The sequence below is a fragment of the Labeo rohita genome, chromosome 8, assembly GCF_022985175.1.
Source record: "Labeo rohita strain BAU-BD-2019 chromosome 8, IGBB_LRoh.1.0, whole genome shotgun sequence".
NCBI classification, from domain to species: domain Eukaryota; kingdom Metazoa; phylum Chordata; class Actinopteri; order Cypriniformes; family Cyprinidae; genus Labeo; species Labeo rohita.
The window spans coordinates 17,216,652-17,237,989 of record NC_066876.1 but is presented as its reverse complement, the minus strand read 5'-3'; the positions used below and the strand labels follow the sequence as shown (position 1 = coordinate 17,237,989).

The 21,338-nt window shown below is 36.5% G+C and overlaps 1 protein-coding gene across 4 annotated transcripts in view; it reads left to right on the top strand.

Annotated features, from left to right (window-relative positions):
- Positions 1 to 21,338, top strand: part of grid2 (glutamate receptor, ionotropic, delta 2) — a 508,841-nt gene that overhangs the window by 46,824 nt on the left and 440,679 nt on the right. For all 4 annotated transcript variants that reach the window (XR_007828268.1, XR_007828269.1, XM_051117352.1 and 1 more), the window contains exon 2: positions 15,831 to 15,986. Coding sequence is in view for 2 of the 4 variants with exons in the window: in XM_051117352.1 (XP_050973309.1) it covers positions 15,831 to 15,986 (156 nt within the window). In the remaining 2 variants the exon portion in view is untranslated. The remainder of the gene's footprint in view (positions 1 to 15,830; positions 15,987 to 21,338) is intronic.

Below are 21,338 nucleotides of genomic sequence, written 5' to 3'. Positions count from 1 at the left end.
CATATTAGAATGATCTCTGAAGGATCATGTGACACTGAAAATTCAGGTTCACCATCACAGTAATAAAATATTTGAAAATATATTTAAATAGAAAACAGTCATTTTAAATTGTCATTATATTCTAATATATATATATATATATATATATATATATATATATATATATATAAACTGACTGACCACAAATTTTTGAACAGTAGTGTTCAGATTTAAGCATAAATGATCAATTGAGCAACAATATTGCATAACAAGATTTAAGACAATAACATAACATAACATAACAATAACATAACATAACATAACATAACATATAACATAACATAAATGTTGTCAGTTGGCTATAAGGCTGTCAGTCAATTAAATGTTTTTATCTAATTAATTACATGATGTGTTGATTAATAATCTAATTAATCACAAAATAAATTTGACTGTGAAAATACCCAAAGATTATTTAAAGCTGTTTTTATGTTAAATGAGAAAGTATCAATTAGAGATTACACATTGTAGCTTTAGAAAGAAATATTTTATTTGATTTAACATAAAATTAATTACACAAACATTTAGGCTGCAATGGCCTAACATAAACTATGGAACATAAAAGAAGATAATTTGAGAAACATCTCAGTACTTTTTATTCGTACAGTGAAAGTCAAGGTAACCAAAACAGCTGTGTTACCAACAGTCTTTAAAATTCTTTTATGTTTCACAAAAGAAAGTTCTGAAACAACATGTGGGTGAGTAAATGATGACATAATTTATTTTTTTTGGGTGAACTATCCCTTTAATATTTTCATTTTTATTATTATTGTCTATTATAATTTTTTTATGAAATACTCTAAATACTCTAAATAAGTAACTAAATGTGCCTGCAGGTGGAGATAAATACCTTTGTGATTTGTTTAAATGACTGATTCATTCAGGAAAGAAGTAAATGGCTCTCTTTATGAATGGGCCTTTGAATCATTGATTTACACGATTCGTTCAAAACGCGGATTCATTCAGAAACTAAAGAGCTCGGAGATGCACAACAATTCTGCTATGGCTTTAAAAGTAATATCTTCCCTGCAAATTTGTATTAAAACGCATAATATTGTGTTTAAAATATAAAACAATATCAACTTCTTATTTACTGAACGGTTGTGCAAATCACATTTGAACTCGTAATATATTGGGACAAAATGCTTGTTGCTGCTGATGTGATATTGCTTATCATAATATAAATATGAGACAATGGGGCATTTTTTGCATTAATATATTGAATTTTAGGGCATAACTGCATTTATGACTGCATTTATACATCATTTGTCAACAGTCAAATATATGAAATGCAAGATGACGTACAGGTCTGGGGGTGGGGCCAGCGCGTTAACTGCATTAAAATATTTTATTTGCATTATTTTTTCATAACTAATTAATGAAGTTAATGCGTTAAACTGACAGACCTAAATTTAATATAATATGTGACCCTGGACCACAAAATCAGTCTTAAGTCGATGGGTTATATTTGTAGCAATAGCCAAAAATACACTGTATGGGTCAAAATTATTGATTTTTCTTTTATGCCAAAAATAATTAGGAAATTGAGTAAAGATCATGTTCCATGAAGATATTTTGTAACAAACTAATAATTAATCAATGACTTTTATGTCATCATAGGTGCAAGAATTCCTTTTCATCTCCAAAACGTTGTTTTACACTTCCGTCTTGTTTGTCCACTATAAATATGACCTCAATTCCATCGGATTGCTCTGAATATTATATGTGAAGCTGCAAAGCTGTTAGACTGTGGGAGAACTTGAGGCTTGCGTAGAGGCTGCTGTCTGGAAGAACTTGCTTTTTTCATCTCCTCTGCTCCCCCGCTCTCTTGTCCTCCAGGCCACCCACTTCCACTGCAGTGATGAATAAAACAAGAGACGCTGGTTTGTTACGTTTGTGCTGACTCTCTGTGTTTTAAATGAAGCAGCAGACAAGCGCGGCTACGCTTACAAGTAGCGCCTTGGTCGGTAACACACATACTCACCGGCAGGTCACCAGGGGAAGGTCAAACGGCTTTTGAATACTTCGCTCCATTGAAAAGCTTCCATGCTATACTAGAGAAAGAAGTAAACCGGGCCTTGAGCTGAAGTACGTGGAAAGAGAGAGAGAATCCCATATTGGATGCTGTCGGTGGACCTTTTAGGTTTGATCTCATTCCCTTCTTTATTTCTGCTCATGCTCAGTGATGATGGATGATGAGCCTGGGCGCATTGTGTTAGATCTTGCATATCTTCAGCCAAGCTTGTCAGGAGCTGACCAACCTGCTTTTAAATTAATCCATCCCATCTCTTTCTCCTCCTCCTCCTCCTCCTCCTCCATTCTCTGACACCCCGGAGTGAGTGGAGCAAGGCTGTGTCTTCTCATGCAGAATTTTTCACCGAATTACATCAGTGTCAAGCAGGCGAACGCTTCCAGATAATTTACCTCTCAGCCGAGATGGATTTGCATTATAAATAAGGGAATATTGCCAGTCTGCGATGGTGCCTTATTCAAAATAGCCTTAAGAACTGTTAAAGATGCCTAACTGAGCGCGGGCACCTACTTAAAGTGTCACGATCCTTGTTTATCATCATCTGCCTAAGTTTCAGAGAGTGTGGCTATCTGCTTGAAAATGTCACAACAAGCTAAATGCACTTGCGTCGTGAAAGCTTGCGCTTAACAGCTCTGTTTGAGAATCGCTGAGAGGGTTGTCTAGGTTTAGAGAGGATGTCAGAGTCTTCTAACCTGTAATTCTTGATGATTTTCACACAGACCTGCGGTAGAAACATTCACTTTTCACCCGCGTGCACTTTATGTATCTTAACAGATTGGCCTCTTCAGTGACAGGAATGAGGGCTCATGTTGGGATTCACTTGAGAATGTCAGTACTTAGAGCCGCAGTTAAAAAACAACATTTCTACCTCATTACTGAGACCACCTGTGCATTTTCACACATTGGCTGTGTCTGAATGCTGAAAAACACTGCCGTCTTAACGGTAGGAAGGCAACAAGGCGCATCCAAATGTGTCATATTCTGTCTACCGAAATGCCTTTATATGAGCTTATGTTTGAAAGCAGCAAACGTTACACTGCAAGAATAATTTTCATGCTTTCTATATTTGTCTGGTTTTCCAGACATAAATCAAGACACATTTAAGTGAGAAGTAAAATGACGTAAGATATTAAGTCTTGTTTTGTGATCTTGTGAAATGAATCAATGTATGTGCTAGAAGGGGAGGAAAAAGTCTTGTTTTCCCTTTAAATTTAGTTTATTTTACTTACCCCACTGGCAGATCTTTTTTTTTTTTAAGTGTAAAGTTGTTTTGCTAAGTAAATGTATCTTGATTTTGGAATGTTTCAATATTTTTACTGGAAAAACAACAAAAATAATAAGATAAGAAAATAATAAGAAATTCTTCCTTTTTTTTGGGCAGTGTATTTTTTGCTGACTGTGATATCCCACAATTATGGTGTGCAAAAATAAAAACTGTGCCTGATATAGTAGTATAAGGAGCTATTAATTACATTTTTTGTGTGCCTGATGCAACACCAACTTCCTACATTGACATGCATGATTTAACTATAATAATATTTGCATTATGAAGATAAACAGTTATCTTTGGCATTGATAATATTATTACTATATATTTCTATATAGTAGTCAACATTTGAAGTGGATCGAAACCTTTTGTTAAATTTGTCCTACAACCAAAAAGAACGCCTGTTCTTGTCTTAGGACAACTTTTATGAACTTTTTTTGATCCACTTCAAATGTTGACTACTGTATATAACTGTTCAAAAGTTTGGGGTTGGAAAGCCTCCATTATTAAAAAAAAGAAAAAAAGAAAAAAAGAAAAAAAAAAAGAAGTGTCACGTGACAGAATTCTCTTATGCTCATCAGGAAAACTGTAATACTGTGAAATATTATTACAGTTTAAACTAATGGTTTTGTATTTTAATATATTATACAATATAATTTATTCCTGTGAGGCAAAGCCGAATTTTCATCAGCCATTACTCCAGTTTTATGCTCACATAATCCTTCAAACATCATACTAATATGCTGATTTATTATTTTGATTATCAATGTTGGAAACAGTTGTGCTGCTTAATAATTTTTTCAGGATTTTTTGATGAATAAAAAGTTAAATAGAACAGCATTTATTCAAAATAGAAATCATTTCTAATAATATAAGGCATTGCTATAACTTTAATTTTTTTATCAATTTAACACATCCTTGGTTATAAATTACACTGGTAATAAATCAGCATATTAGAATGATTTCTGAAGGCTCATGTGACACTGAAGACTTAAGTAATGATGCTAAAAAATCAGCTTTGCATCACAGGAATTAATTACTGTTTAATATATATTCATACAGAAAACATTTATTTTACGTTGAAATAATATGTTTATAATATTCACTATTTTTTTCTTTTTTTGATCAAATAAATACAGCTTTGATGAGCATAAGAAACGTATAAAAACCATTACAAGTCTTACTGATCCTAAACTTTTGAACTGCAGTGTGTATAGATGGACAGACGGACAGACAGACAGATAAACAGATAGATAGATAGATAGATATTGGTACAGTAACAAATGTATTTTCTTTAATTCTTAGACTGTGTGTCATCTCCATTTACTAACACAGAGTGGAATAGAGTAGACAGGAAGCCATGAGGGAAAGAGAGAGGGGGACGGAATTGCAAAGGAGGTTGAAACCTGGGTCGCCTGAAGCACAAAAACATGTCAGACTGCTCCCGATGAGGGCACGAGGCTCTGACCCCAGTAGTCATATTTAGTACAACCTTAAATATGCCCAAGAAAGTCCATCGGGAAATGGGCAGAAGGTGCAGCATGACTCCGTCTGGCTGAGTCATCTGTATTGTTCCATATGTCAAGTTCAACTGTCCAGAAAAAAAAGACTGGAGTGAAAAAATATTCAAAACTTTGTATTTTATAGACCATTTGACTGTGCACGAAGGCTCATGTTATATTTAACGCACCCTTGCCTGTAACCACCAAACAGCTCTTTAAAATCCTTTATGGCAGCGATGCTATAGATACGGCTGTGTTAATGAAGCATGCCGCCATTTAAGACAGAAAACCATCAATATGTAACTGGATTCAGCCACGTTACACTGCAGCTCTGATGGATGCTGAATATTGACATTTTGGACCAATGGGAAAATACTAATTAATTAATGGGCAATCAGCATCCAAACAAGGCTCAAGATCAATTTCCATTGTAAAATAGCAAAAGCTACTCCAAATATGTGAAACCCGCAACGCCACTGCGCTTGATGGAGTAGTTAAGTAAATTAAATTTAAATATACATTTTTTTCAACTTGACTTCATTTCAGCTGAGAAATCGACATTATAGTCATTAAATATTTGGATGGTAATGTCTAAAGCGCTTTTGAATTTGTTCTAGATCATTAAGCATGCATTACAGAGCCTTGAAGCTTGTCAGAAACCGGTTTCCTTAGGGAAGGCATGTAAAATTACTGGCGGTTAAGTTTTTTACTTATAGATAGGTTTTGGACCTCAGAGCCGTGAACTCCCTTTCCTGATTCAGGTGCAAGAACTTTCCAGCCCCTTGGGACTTTTTTTTTGTGAGCTCAGCTTTTCGCTTTGGGACAAACACAGACGACGAGGACACTGCGGGGAGCTGGAGCAACAATCGCGAAGCCGTACGCAGAGGTGAAAATAATTCTTGGCCTGTCCCACTTTCCCCGGCTTCTCCTCTCATTTCTTCCGCGCCTTTCCGTCCGGTGGACAGCATGACTCATTGTTGGACTGTCACTCTCTTAATGATGTCAAAGGGTCCTTCTCTAACAGGAGTCGTGTCTTCACGTGCCCATCTGTCTGAGGACTGAGCAGCCCCATTTAAGCCAGGTTTGATTAAATGTCAGAAGCAAAGATGTGTGCAAAAGGAAAAGGTGAAGGACAGCAATGCAGGATGGAAATTGCTTTTGAGGGGCAGGGGAAGCTGGCAGCTCAATGCATTAATGATGAAGGGAAATTAATTTACATTGTAATAATGAAAGTGCGTCGGAGCCTGAGGGAGGGAAGCATGCAGTGAATTTCGCGGAAGAAATACCGTCTTTGGGAATATTTTTCAAATCGTTCTCAAAAAGGATAATGTGCGGCAGGTGTCTTATTGCACACGCAGGTCGTGTCAAGCCATCAACAGGGAAAGCTTTTGCTGGTGTGTGTGTTTCTGCCAAAGTCCTTTAATATGCCCGTTATACACTCGCCTGAATGAGAGTGTTCCCTGGTGTAAAGCTGAATACATAACAGTCTTAACCACTTGTGACTCAATCACAGCTCCTTGTCTTGTAACAGCTGTATTGTAAGATTCTCACAAACACAAATTAACAGTGACTATAGTGTTGTTTGTAATTCCATTACACTCAATTAACCCACAGTGACTTCTTTTGCATAAAACTGTTTTACTTCTTGATTTAGACTTTGGTTTCATATGGCACAAGGTGATTTTCACACCAAGGTGTTACGTTGTAAGAACGAAAGTCCTGGCTTTCAGTTTAAATGTATGTCAGTTTTTGACTGCATTAAAGCATAAAAACACCATAATACAGTTGCAGATTTGTAGGAAACATGTTAAAAGAGTCCACTTCCAGAACAAAGATTTACCGTTAATGTACTCACCCCCTTGTCATCCAAGATGTTCATGTCTTTCTTTCTTCAGTCGTAAAGAAATTATGTTTTTTGAGGAAAACATTTCAGCGTTTTTCTCCATATAATGGACTGATATGGTGCCCCGAATTTGAACTTCCAAAATGCAGTTTAAATGCGGCTTCAAATGATCCCAAATGCGGTTGTAAAAGAAGGGTCTTATCTAGTGAAAAAAAAAATATTTTCATAAAAATAATACAATTTATATACTTTCTAATGTCAAACACTCATCTTGTCTTACTCTCCCTGAACTCTGTGTATTCTGACTCAAGACAGTTATGGTATGTCGAAAAACTCCAATCGTATTTTCTCCCTCAACTTCAAAAATCATTTCAAAATCATCCTACGTTGCTGCAGAAGTACCGACCCAGTCTTTGCAAAATGAACATGCAAAGAAGATCAAACACCCTTAACAAAAAAGGTAAAACAGCGATATAGGACAATTTTGAAGTTGAGGGAGAACATGAAATGGGACTTTTAGGCAGAGTTAGACAAGACGAGCGTTTGGCATTAAAAAGTATATAAATTGTATTATTTTTATTAAAATAACCTATCGTTTTGCTAGATAAGACCCTTCTTCCTCAGCTGGGATTGTTTACAACCGCATTTCGGATCGTTTGAAGCCGCATTTAAACTGCATTTTAGAAAGTTCAAAATCGGGGCACCACATCAGTCCATTATATGGCGAAAAATGCTGAAATGTTTTCCTCAAAAAACATAATTTCTTTACGACTGAAGTAAAAAAAGACATGAACATCTTGGATGACAAAGGGGTGAGTAAATTAATTGTAAATTGTTGTTTTGGAAGTGGAGTTCTCCTTTAAAAAGCTACAGCTAGTTATTTTGATTTGAAAATGTGGATTCCGTGTCGGAATGTCTGTTTTTGTTTTGGTCTGTGTGGTTCTGCAGTGCAGTCAGTCAGAGATCACACATTCTACCTGGTCTAAAAAGCCTAAGCATTCAGCTAAATAGCTCTATGACCAGAGGCATATTAACTCTTAAATACATTAATTTTTCGCCAATCATTATTACATATTTGTGTCTTTAGCGACCCGGACCTACATATCCAGCACAGATGGATATCTTACTTCTGCAGTAGCAAAAAACTCTCTTGATATGTTAAAAACAAATACAGAAGAATAAAATAAAGCATATATCGGTATCTTTTGAAACTTGTAAGGGTTTAATTTGGGCAGATGATTGTACCATCGCTGTCATTGTCAGATCGCACTTCCACAGTACATTCAGCATCTGGTTCATCTTTGTGATCTCAACCATATTCGCAAAACTATTATTTTCAATGACTTTAAAATCAATAGTTTGTTTATTTACCACATCCATCATCAAATGACAGTGACATTTTATTTTATGGCATACAGTAATTGTTCTGCAGTAAAGCCATTCAAACCAGTTCAATTTTTGCCGATGATATTGTTTTGTTTTATGCCTGTGGTAATTATGAAACATCACGTCATTATTTTCTATTAAATTGTGCTACCTCGAGGAATAAAGGTGAATTGCATGTATTGAGTCATCAGATTGTTGAGCAGGAAAAATATACTTACACTAATACACACCCCTAGCGACCCTATACACTTTTTATAAAAAAAATTAATCATAAAACAGACATTCTTCTTTTTTGTTATATTGTTTGTAATGAATAGATTGAGGAATACTGAGAAAGTTTATGTCTAACTTTAAAAAATGAAGGAGGGAGAGGTGAGGTTGAGTGAATGCCCTCAATCTGGCCACCTACGTTAGCATCGAGTGTGAGGAGGAGGGGGCGTGAGAACCAATATTTTGAATTTGGACTGCACTACCCATTTAACCGCTGACTGTCAATATTACATACTGCATCTTTAAAGGGCTAGTTGACATTTTGATATAGTTTATTTACTTTAAATTACGCATGTCAAAACTGGTCTGCCTAACAATACAGATTTTAGTTCGACTGCAGCTAAAAAAAAGTTACATTTGTAACATGGTTGTCAAAGCTGGGAGACCAGTTTACACCAGCCAACTTCCTTAGGATGGTTTAAAGCTGTTTGTAACCAGCAGAATTATTGTTGATAAATTGGTGGGATATCAACCAGATCTATCAAATGTAATGCTCAAAATGGCAGCTTAAAAGAGCCATTTTTTTTTTTGCTCTAATGCGTGCATTACAAAATAAATAAATAAATAAAATAAATAAATAAAATACGGAATCATCATGAGTTTTTAAATGTATAATTTTCCAGTTAAAACATCTAAAATTCCTTGAAACGATTAATTCACATGAGAAGCAGCACTGCATAAGATATTACGATTGATTAAGACTTATTAAGACTTGTTTTCGAGTCAGAACATGTTAACAAGTTAACAAGTCTTAATATCTAATGTAGCGTTGCCTCAGAAATAAAATATCATTTGAGGAATTTCTGATATTTTTACTGAAAAAGAGGCAAAAAAGAGTTAGTTTAGTTTGCACATTAACTGGGCTTGCCTAGAAAATGTATTTATTTTTGTCGTCATTTTAATTTAAGAAGCATAGTACTGTACATTATCTTATACCGTTGTCTGATATTTTTTATTCATTTGAATTATATTATTGAAGCACAGTTTTGACAAGCAACCGAGATTTAAGTCTTTCTCCATTCAAGTTGATAGGAGCTAAGATGGCCCAGGGGTGTTGCAAATGTGGCCTCATAGTGGACTGATTTGCCTTAAAGGAACTTCATCATTCAAGTTCTCACACTGAAGAGCTGTCAAGCAATTGTCATGCTCAGATCTGATCCAGCCCTTATTGCAAATGCAGTTGTGTAAACAAGCGTTTTTCTGACATCTTAAAACTACATGACAAATACATTAAAAAAACTAGGACAGAACAGTCTGTGTTTACTGAATGTAAAGCATTTACTCACTTAGAATAAATATACTTTATGCCTTAATGAAGTAGCTCTGGTTAAGCTAGTTAACATGGTCAGGACACCTGCACACTGGCATCCCATGGTGGGAATCAGCGTCCAAACACGGCATATTTATGCAGGTCTTTCCAGCAGGGGTGTCATCATTGTTTTAATATGGTGATGATAGGCTTTGTTAAAAATAACTGCAAATAACGACAGCGGGTTGCCAGTTGTTCATGACAGTTTAATTAAATTTCACCCACGGCCCAATAAATGCAGGCAGAGGCTTGAGGGTAGACCACCATACATCCTCAAACAAAAGCCAGAACAGCACCGTTTGTTTGCGTGCTGGCAGACGACAAGAGGTCTGCACGGCTGCAAAGCAAAAATTGAGAGTTATTAATGGCTGACAGTGCGTGGCGGGCCACTGCCACTATGATAAACAGTGCTCTGTGTTGCTGTTTTTATATTACATATTATATCAGGCCATTACTGCACTCAGTGGTCTGCAAAGCTCATTAATCCGCCTTGTCTCAGAGGTGTCACCGCAAACCAGCCGTCCTTTTTAGAGACGCGCCCCGGTGGCCATAAATCTGCACCTAAGATGTGGAATCCTCATGCCCTCGCAATCCAATGCATCATCATCATCAGGCCGTGCCAATGAGTGAGTTGTCCTCATTATCACCAAGGACCTCAGGGATCGGGGTTGTGAGTATTTTATCCTTGTGTGCTTTATCCTAACTGCCCTACTGAAGAGTATTGATCTGAGTGACCTTAGAGGTCAAGCTTTGGCTGGTTAATATGGTCTAGTTCAGGCTCTCTGATCTTTCTCTGTAGATGGCCATACAAAAAGATGTAGATTTTGTTATTGTGGGTGTTTTGGTATTTTAAAATGGACCTACACTACTAAGTTTGAAATAAATATATATTTTTGTGTTTGTTTGTGAAAAAAGTCTCTTAAACTCACCAAGGCTGCATTTATTTGTTTAAAAATAGAGTAAAAAAGTAATGTTGTGAAATATTATTACAATTTAAAAGAACTGTTTTCTATTTTTGTATATATTTATCCATGTAAATTATTTATTTGCTAAATATAAAAAAAATAATGACAATTTCTTCTTGTCAGTGTCGGTCTTCGATATTAAAGTAATGTAGTACCAGCTGACTCTCATGTCTGGCTGTTTTACAGCATCAGTTGAGAGACTTTTTGAGAGAGAGTTGAGAGAAAATTTGCCATGTACTGTACCTGATATATATCCAAAATAACCCGTATCGAATCAAATCAAGTTGGAATTGGAATGAATTGCAAGGTTGTGAATCAAGAATTGAAATTTGTGTCAAAACCTAGCCCTACACAGTGTTATTGTTTTTACAGTATTTTGTAATCCAATTTGGTGAGTTAAGCAAAGTTCTTTCAAAAACATAAAAAATCTTAATTATTCTGAACCTTTGCCCTGTAGTGTATATTTTTTTCCCCCGTCAGCTGCTTTTGACTTCACAGCTCAGTATGGTCCCTAGTACAGCATTTGTGATGCAGTGCCTATGAGAAAAAGTTTAAATTGCAAGCTTCCAGGGGGTCCCACACTATTTGAGCAGTGCCTTTGGGATGAATGCTAACAGATACCTCTCTCCAGGTGTTACAGGCCTCCCAAAACTCACCAAAGAGAGTTTCCAAATAGCAATTTGTTTGCAAATGCAACATGTGTCTTAGCTCCATTACACTGCCACCCTACTGACTAGGGTTTGCAAGACAGGGTGAACCGCAGAGACTTTTCACCCAGCTGTGGTCCTCTCAAACTGTCTAACAGTGACAGGCTTGACAGTGTGCACCAATATAGAGCCTCTAGCTGCTCTGACTGAAGTGTAGGAGGGAAAAGTCGTCTTTCATTTTCTTCAGGTCGTGGCAGTTCGCTGAGAGAGAACACATTGTAATACCCGCTTAAGGCCAATTATCCAAGCTCTCCAATGAATCTGACATTGTTTGAGAATCAGAGTGACAGAATTATTGTTGCATTGTTCCATGTTCATCTTTTTTTATAACACCAGTTGATTCTCAAAGGTTTTTGCACTTTGATTATCCTGTGAATTTAAAGGGATAGTTCACTTAAAAATTAAAACTCACCCTTTCAGACCTTTCAGACCTTTGCTCATCTTCAGAACACAAATTAAGATATTTTTGATGAAATCCAAGAGCTTTCTGACCCTGCATAGACAGCGTGCCACGTTCAAGACCCAGAAAAGTAGTAAGGACATAGATAAAAATAGTCCATGTGACATCAGTGGTTCAAGCTTAACTTTATGAAGCTACGACAATATTTTTTTATTTGCAAAGAAAAAAAAAAAGACTTTATTCAACAATTTCTTGTCAGTGTCAGTCTTCGATGCCCGTTCAATACTATGATGAATGTGTGTAGTGCTGCTGCAACTTGATGCAGATTGCTAATTGTTGGCTAATCAGTTTGTGTGCTTCTATTTTTATTTTGGATAGCTCCTTGATTATCTGCCATTTCTTGATACTGCTTCCCATTCCACTTTAATTCAAGGGGTTTTATCAGATTTTCTCAAAGGTCTCTTTTCTTGGGAATTGGCTGATTAAAAATTGGACCACCTGTCTAGGACTGTTGTGATTGTGACCAGATAGTGACACAGAACTCTTTGGCTAAATGAGTTCAGTTGCCCTTGGTGTGTCAGCGTGAACCAGACAGTGCTATTTCTTTGCTCTTTGATTTATTTGATGAAGTTGTCTTTTGCCTCACAACTCAATTGCCCAAGAGCTGCAACCTCTCTGCCTGTTTAGAGCTGCAATCCGGCAGCTTGTAAATCAGAATTCGCAACTACCCTTTCATACTCGCACACACTTACACTGTCTCACTCATCCGAAGAAGAGAAGCCCCCACGGGATAGTCAGTAGGACTGATTAAGACAGGCAAGAATTTGATTCCTGTTGCTTTATTCCTCTTGAGAGTGGCTGCAGGATATTAATCTGGCCAGTGTTGCTTATGAGGACTTGCTACAGGCTCTTGAGCACTTTATTGTGGAATTACGTTTTGTTCTCAATCATGCTACCTAAGTGCTTGAGGAAGTCTTTGCAGCAATTTGAACAAGCATCTGTGTCCTTTCAACATTTAATTTTTTATTTTTTTATTCTCAAGCATCCTGAGCCGTCTGTCTTTTCTGTTTTGTTTTGTTAAGCATAATGAAACATGACAACAAGGTGCGTTTTGTTGACATGCAAGTTCTCAGCAAAAATAATTTTCTTAATGAGTATTTTTGTCTTGTTTTCCTTTAAAAAATGTTAACTTTCTTACAACAAGGTAAGTTTACTTGAGAAACAAGTAAAGAAATTGAAGGCTTTTTGTTCCAAACCTGTAAGACCTTCATTCATCTTCTAAACACAAATTAAGATATTTTTGATTAAATCTGAGAGCTTTCTGACCCTGCATACACTGTAAAAAACAAAAAACAAACAAACAAAAAACACAATTTGTTGAGTCAACTTAAAATAATTTGCTACCCTGCTGCCTTAAAATTTTAAGTTCAGTCAACTCAGAAAAGAAATTGAAATGTTAAAGGAGAAGTCCACTTCCAGAACAACAATTTACAAATAATTTACTCACCCCCTTGTCATCCAAGATGTTCATGTCTTTCTTTCTTCAGTTACAAAGAAATTATGTTTTTTGAGGAAAAAAATTCAGCATTTTTCTCCATATAATGGACTGTTTGGTGCCCCAATTTTGAACTTCCAAAATGCAGTTTAAATGCGGCTTCAAACTATCCGAAATGCGGTTGTAAACGATCCCAGCCGAGGAAGAAGGGTGTATCTTATCTAGCATAACGATTGGATATTTTAATAAAAAGAATACAATTTATATACTTTTTAATGCCAAACGCTCGTCTTGTCTTACTTACTTCTGCAGCAATGTAGGATGATTTTGAAATAATTTTTGAAGTTGAAGGAGAAAATATGATTGGAGTCAGAATACACAGAGTTCATGGAGAGCAAGGCGAGACGAGCGTTTGACATTAAAATGTATTTCAATTGTATTTTTTTAAAATTAAAATAACTGATCGTTTCGTAGATAGGGCCCTTCTTCCTCGTCTGGGATCGTTTACAACCACATTTGGGATCGTTTGAAGCTGCATGTTTTCCTCAAAAAACGTAATTTCTTTACGACTGAAGAAAAAGACATGAACATCTTGGATGACAATGGGGTGAGTACATTATATGTGAATCTTTGTTTTGGAAGTGGACTTCTCCTTTAAGTTGTACAAAGTGACAACTTAGATATTTGAGTTGACTAAACAAAAAAATTTGTTTGTTAAACTTAAAAGCTTGCTTGTTACCCAGCTGCCTTAAAATTTTAAGTTGAATCAACTCAAATATCTACGTTGTCGCTTAGTACAACTTAAAGGAGAAGTCCACTTCCAAAACAAAGATTCACATATAATGTACTCACCCCAAGCTGACTAAACTTTGAGTTGACTGAACTTAAAATTTTAAGGCAGTCGGGTAACAAATTATTTTAAGTTGAGTCATCAAATTGTTTTTTACAGTGTAGACAGCAACGCAGCTACCACATTCAAGGCCCAGAAAGGTAGTAAGAACATTGTTAAAATAGTCCATGTGACATCAGTGGTTCAACCTTAATTTTATGAAGCTATGAAAATACTTTCTGTGTGCAAAAAGAAAAAAAAAAAAAAAAAAGAGTTTATTCAACTAATTCTTCTCTTACATGTCAGTCTTTCACGTGCATTCAGGAGAGTACCAGAACGCCGGCTCCTGCGCCAGGTGCATTGCTTTCTATGCAGGGTCAGAAAACTCTCAGATTTAAATAAAAAATAACTTAATTTGTGTTCCAAAGATGAACGAATGGTCTTACGGGTTTGGAACGACATGAAGGTGAGTAATTAATGACAGAATTTTTCTAGAACTATCCCTTTAAGAAAAAAGTGTTTTAAGAAAAAATATTAGGAAAGTAATTTTTGCAGTTACAACAGATTCTCTATCCAACCTAACTGAATTTTGAATTTTATTAGTTGGCAAAACAAATCAAGGCAGATGCGCATGGGTTTGGAGCATAATACCCCCATCTACAGCATTCCCCATCGCTATGGATGAAATATGCGGCTTTAGAAGCTTCCACCTTGAGTTTTGTTTCTATGGCAACTCTATTCTGTCCTTAGATAAAAGACCCATTATGATGTTTTGCAGAGGATTGGAGACAAAGTGAGTGTTTTTTCTAAGATTTTTCTTGTTAAAAGCCTGACAGTGTTCACAGTGCCCTGCAGGTAGTGTCTTGACTTGGCCTGTTCACAGCTGACCACAGACTCTAATGTGATATGGGCACATCTCCTGTGTGCCACTCATTGAAAGAGCACCAATTTGTCTCCACGTACTGTGAAAATACTCTGCTTCAGCCTACTTCCCACGTACCGCTGAGGGTTGACAATTTTTTGACGTAGCTCTCATGTATACAGGTCGACAAGATTCAATTTCCTTGTACATAGATATACAAGATTCAATTTTAGGCCCTGAAATACTGTTTTCCGTTGCAGCTGGATCTGTAGAGAGACCAACAAGTGTCGCTGAAATTGCTTTAGAGAAATATTTTTACTCTGCCTGAGCTTTTAGATACCTGAAGTGCACATATGTACAGATCGTTGCGTGTTTACATGTTTAAAGATTGTCTGAAGCTTGAATAATTGGCAGTCTTAAAGGCTGGTATGTTTTCTTTTACCTCATCTAGGATTAATTTATTGAATTAATCAAGTAAGGTGCTGAATAAAGCCAGACAGAGTAATAATAATAAAGCATTGATTTTTGGCACAGCGCTGCTGTCTGGAACTCATTTTATGTTGTATATAGTGATGATGTTTGTGCTGTGCTGTGCTGGCTTTTCTTACGTTTATTTGTTCAGTATGTACATAGTCATTTATCATTTTTTGCTTCTAAGACATTTTGGTAACAGTTTTTTTTTTATTTTTATTTTTTAATATTTATATTTCATTTGGTTTGCATTACATTATTACCTTAGCGGTATTTGTTAGTTAACAAAACAGGGTACATAAACTCTAAACAACTTTTGGTCAGGAATTAGATAAAAGTGTTACAGAGCTATTTAGATTATGCTGTTATTAAATTCATTTCATTCATTTCAAGTTTCTATTTCTTTGTTCTGTTGTCAATCATATGATAAATCGCCTCAAATCCTCTTTTTTTCAGGGGCCATTTTTGATGAGTCTGCTAAAAAGGATGATGAGGTGTTCCGCATGGCAGTGGCAGATCTCAACCTCAACAACGAGATCCTGGAGACAGAGAAGATCACTGTGTCCGTGGAGTTTGTAGATGGAAACAACCCTTTCCAAGCAGTGCAGGAAGGTATGTCGTTTGAGTATTTAATCTGTTTTCAGAACACCTTTCTGGACTTTTTTAAATGGACCTTTCTGGATTCTTTTGAACTTATTTAAACGTGAGTCTCAAATGAGAAGTGATTCCAAAAAAAGCCGATATACAGTAATATGTGCCACCTCAATTCAAGTTAAATGACAGTTAGAAGGGAACAAGACAAATTGATTTGCTGGATGCATGAACGGATAGATAAATCATTCGGTGGGTTGAGCTAGATTAAATTAAATAAATGATTGGATGGATAGATAGATTGGTTAATAGTTCAGTGGTAGGTAGGTAAATATGTACTGGATAGATAAGTAGATAGGTTAGACAGGTCAGATGGGTGGGTAGACAGGTTCGATAAATTGGTAGATGGGTAGATAGGTTCGATAAACTGGTGGGTGGGTGGTTGAGTGAGTAGATAATAGTATAGGTGGGTGGGTAGATGGATAGGTTAGATAAACTAGTGGATGAATGAGTAGATAGATAGTATAAGCAGGTGGATGGGTAGATAGACATGTAAAGTAGGTTAGATTGATCGAAGGGTGGGTGGGTAGATATGTTGTGTAGATAAATATATATGGGGTATCTAGATAGGTTAGATAAATTGGTGGCTAGGTAGATAGATTAGATAAACTGGTAGGTGAGTGAGTAGATAGTATAGATAGATGGGTGGGTGGGTAGATAGATAGATTGCATAGATAAATATCTACTGTAGGTTAGACAAATCGGTGAGTGGGTAGATATGTTAGACAGATCAGGTGGGTGGGTATCTAGACAAGTTAGATAAATTGGTGGATGGTAGATAGATAAGTTAGATAAACTGGTGGGTTGACTGAGTAGATAGATCAGTTAGAGAGGTGGCTTAGATGGATAGGTCAGATAAATCAGTTGGTGAGTGGGAAGATAGGGTAGATAGGTGGGAGGATAGATATGTACTGTAGTTTGCTTCGGTCAATTAGTAGATGGGTAGATAGGTTCGATAAACTGGTGGGTGGGTGGTTGAGTGAGTAGATAGATAGTAAAGGTGGGTGGGTAGATGGATAGATTAGATAAACTGGTGGATGAATGAGTAGATAGTATAAGTAGGTGGATGGGTAGATGCATATGCACTGTAGGTTAGATTGATCGAAGGGTGGGTGGGTAGATATGTTGTGTAGATAAATATCTATAGGGTATCTAGGTAGGTTAGATAAATTGGTGGCTAGGTAGTAAATTGATAGGTGGGTAGACAGATAGGTTAGATAAACTGGTGGGTGAGTGGGTATATAAATAGATAGGTTAAAGAGGTGGCTGAGTGGGTAGATAGGTTAGATGCATGGGTGAATAGGTAGATAGGTTACACAGATAGATACGTACATTAGGTTGGATAGGTGGTTAGATAGATATGTACTTTAGGTTAGATAGGTGGGTAGATAGATACTGTACGTACAGTATATAGACTGCAGCGCAGCATATACAAAATTAGATCATACACATGAACTGGTGGGTAGTAAATGTTGTAAACAGAGCAAATGTAAAGCAGTTGTTGAGACAAACAGTTGTAGGCAGAGGAGTCAAAACAAGTCAATGTTTCATGCACACAGCGGAAGAATCGTGGAGTCTTACGGCAGTAGGCAGGAATGACCTTCAGTGGCACCCTCTGTTACACCGTGGATGGATCACTCTGTTGCTGAATGCACTCTTCATTTTAGCAAACATGCCTTGGAGAGAGTGGGAGACATTGTTCATGACGTTCATTAAGTCAGACACCATTCTGCTCTGAGCCACTACCTCCAGAGTCAAATAATGTTTGCATAAGACAAAAGACATGAATAGCCCGCATTTGTTTACTTGCTGGTAAAAATATACGTATTATGATGTAAATGGCTTGGTTGAACTTACGAAGGAACTTAAAGGGTAAGTATGGCTAAATTAGATGCATCTTGTGATCATTAGAATAAAGTCTTGCCTCAGTCCTCCACTTTATATGCTCGCTCTGCCTGACGTTACGCAATTGTCTGGATCCAACACTTTCATAGCATTCCGAGGTCAGCATTATCTCAGCCTTTAATATTTGATTTAAGATCAGTGGAATGATCTAATAATATCATGATGCTGTGGTTTCCACAAATTAGTGCTGTTAGTTCTTGGAGCTGGGCCATTTTCTGTTATCCTGCAAGAAAAGAGGACAGGTACAAGGCCCTTGGAACGCTGCCATTCATGCATCAGCAGGTTCACTGTGCTCTATACAACTGCAGAGTTCAGTTAACTAGCACTTAATCTAACTTTGGCATCTGCCTCTGTTTCTCCCTCTCTCCTATAAGAAAGTTTTATATGCTTGTTCTTATTTGTTCCAAGGTTTCTGCCAACCGGTTTTGCTATATTTAACAATGGAGCAATAATGAATTGATCTGCTAAATGTTGCAAACAGACCAGGAACTAAACTCGAGACAGTGTGTGATACTTTACACAAGGGGGAAATCACTAAGTAGGGATTATGTTGGTATGTTGTTTATTTGCATGCGCTGTCTGCATTGTTTTGGCACAAGATTCACTAAAGGAGAGAAAATAATGCAAAAAGCCTAAAAATTAGTGCTCATTGCTATTTATGTAGCACAGCTCTCCAGGTTGTAGAGGATCTAAATAGCATCATTAAAATGTGCTCGACTACGCCGTGCGTGGATATATGTCTCATCATGATGTTTATTGCCATTATTTGATCATCATTTTGATGAATTACTGCTGCCATGATCAACACAAAATATGCACAAACATCTCTTTTCAATAAAAGTCTGTTTACCGGCTGCTTAGCATGGGCGGTAATAGCGCACAAATAATTAGACTAGGCAAATGGCACTGACTGAGCCATGTTTGTGCTGAGAAGAATGACAATGGCAGTATAAATAGAGGCTAGTTAAGTTGGACTACGGGTGGTTAGTGTATTAGAAGTAGGTTTATGAGCTAAAATGCCATACACTACAGAGACGCAGCTGTTTAGAGGACATTTACATGTGTTATCTATTACATTTAGTACAGGGCTTTGATTTAAAAAATATCATTAAAATAACCCAAAAGTATCATGTATGCTTTACTCTCATTATGGAGCATCCCCTGTTTACATATGTTAATGTAAACATGCCTGACATTTTATCTGACTCTCATTCTTCTCATTTAATCATCTGTGATACTGTTACGCTGGTTGGCAAGCATCTCAGCATTTTGTTCTCTTTCGCGGATGAGTTCAGCGGCTCTGTCATCCTTTTAGCCGCGTGGAGCCTTAGAGGTGAAAGGGAGAGTGGGACGTGTAGTTGACCCCTGTCATCTAATGGAGAGGCCTGCATTAGCTAACTACACCCTCAGCTCTTGATGGTTCTCCCAGATCACAGAAAGCGCTCCTCTTCTCTGTTTGCCATCTTTTCTTTTGTTTGCTGGAAGATTCTCAGTGAGGGAACCTAATTACAGGTGCACATGTGTTATGGTTCAGCATGAGCGCAGACGATTCTGCTTCTTATGGATGTATGATTCTGGACCTCGTTATGTATACCTCATTTGTTTAAACATCTGTTTGTCTTCTCAAAGTCAGCTTCCTGCTATGTGATTAGACGACACGCATCCAGAAAAGCTTGTCTCTCATGTACAATCTGTTCTAGCCTGGAACTTTTTAACAGGCCGAGAGATAAAAAAACAGTTTTGTCGTAGAATAATCCCAAGATTTGACAGATTTAATAGACTCTCTAATGCGTAGATCGAACTCATAGTGCATCTGTTTCCTATAGCTCTTGATTAATACATGTAAATGAGGTAGGATTCTAAGAGTGCACATTAATGGAGATCAGTATTCACACATGCTGCTACTCGCATTGATTGTTGCAAAATTTAGCAGTTTCTGGTGAGAGTTACAGTAGCTGTTAGCAAAGTTGGGCAGAATTTATGCAAATTAGCAGCGACAACAAATGGGAGTGCAGTCAGAGGCCTACAATAGTAGCAAACAACAGCAGATCGCAGAATCTTTTTAAGAAGTCCTGGTGGTGGTGGTACATTTTTTTATTAAAAAAAAAATCCCTTTATTTTACTACATTTTTTTTTCATTTATATATATATTAATAGAAAATAAAGAATCGTTTAGTAATTATACAAGGCATATTTTTATGGAACTGATAAATGGAATAGAGTTACATCTAATTATTTTTTTTTGGTTTTGACACACTTCTGGGTTTGTTGATATAGTTCTGATTTAGAGGTGGCCGATATGACCAGAATTTTATATCATGATATGACTCATTTTATTTCACGATAACAATATATATTATGATATAGTTACTTTTTTTAGTGAAGTCAGCGATTAAATAAGAATAAGAAACTAATTACAGGCATTACACACACACACACACACACACACAAAAAACTACTGTAGAACGAATACATAAACATACATAAAAACACTTCATATTCTTCACTGTGTAAATTAAATTCTTATTAAAGTTACAAAAGTGATTTAGTCAAGAGTAGGGATGTAACGATATCAAAATGTCACGATTCGATAATATTGCAAATTCGCAAAATCGCAAAGTCCACAATACAGCATTTATTGCGCTGTTTAAAAGAAAAAAGACGAATGAAGACTGGGAGAAAATTAACATTTTGTACATTTTAAAGTTAAATTCTTTACCAGCGTTGACCAATACATTTGAATGAGTTTAAGTAGGATAGACGACAGCTTCACCATACAGGCAGCAATTTTAAGTAAACATTACAGCATATTATGGATTGATTATTACGTGGAAGGCATTTACAGAATCATTTTATTCTGGAGAGTGATGGGAAGGCAACATCATTTTCATTTGCAATGCCATGGTTTATCCACTAGGTAGGCTACCTGTATCTAGATACATATACATGGATCTAGAACATTTGCAGGTCATACCTGCTTACTTATTTGTAAGGTTTTCATTTGAATATTTCAACATGAGTAAACACAGTTTTTAAATGTGAAATTTAAAAAGTTAATAACTTACATCATTTTTTAAATTATACTCGTATAAGTACATACAATGAATGCATGCAAATACTGAATTTAACCCAAGTTTAAAATGGTGCTAAAACAGGCATTTAACAAAACATTTTTATTCCCATATTTTATCCTCCCCCCTGCAAATTGGCAGCCCTGCATCTCAGTACAAATGTAGTAAAATACTGTAATCATCTGCCTTGAAAATAAAGTATAACTGGTGGCCGTTGCGTTCCCAAAAGTGCGCTAAACTCACAGCACATGCAGTAAATTAGTTCATTGCATTCACTGTGAACAGAGTCATTCTGAGGCACGGAAAATACCGGATCACAAACTGATCGTCTGAATGA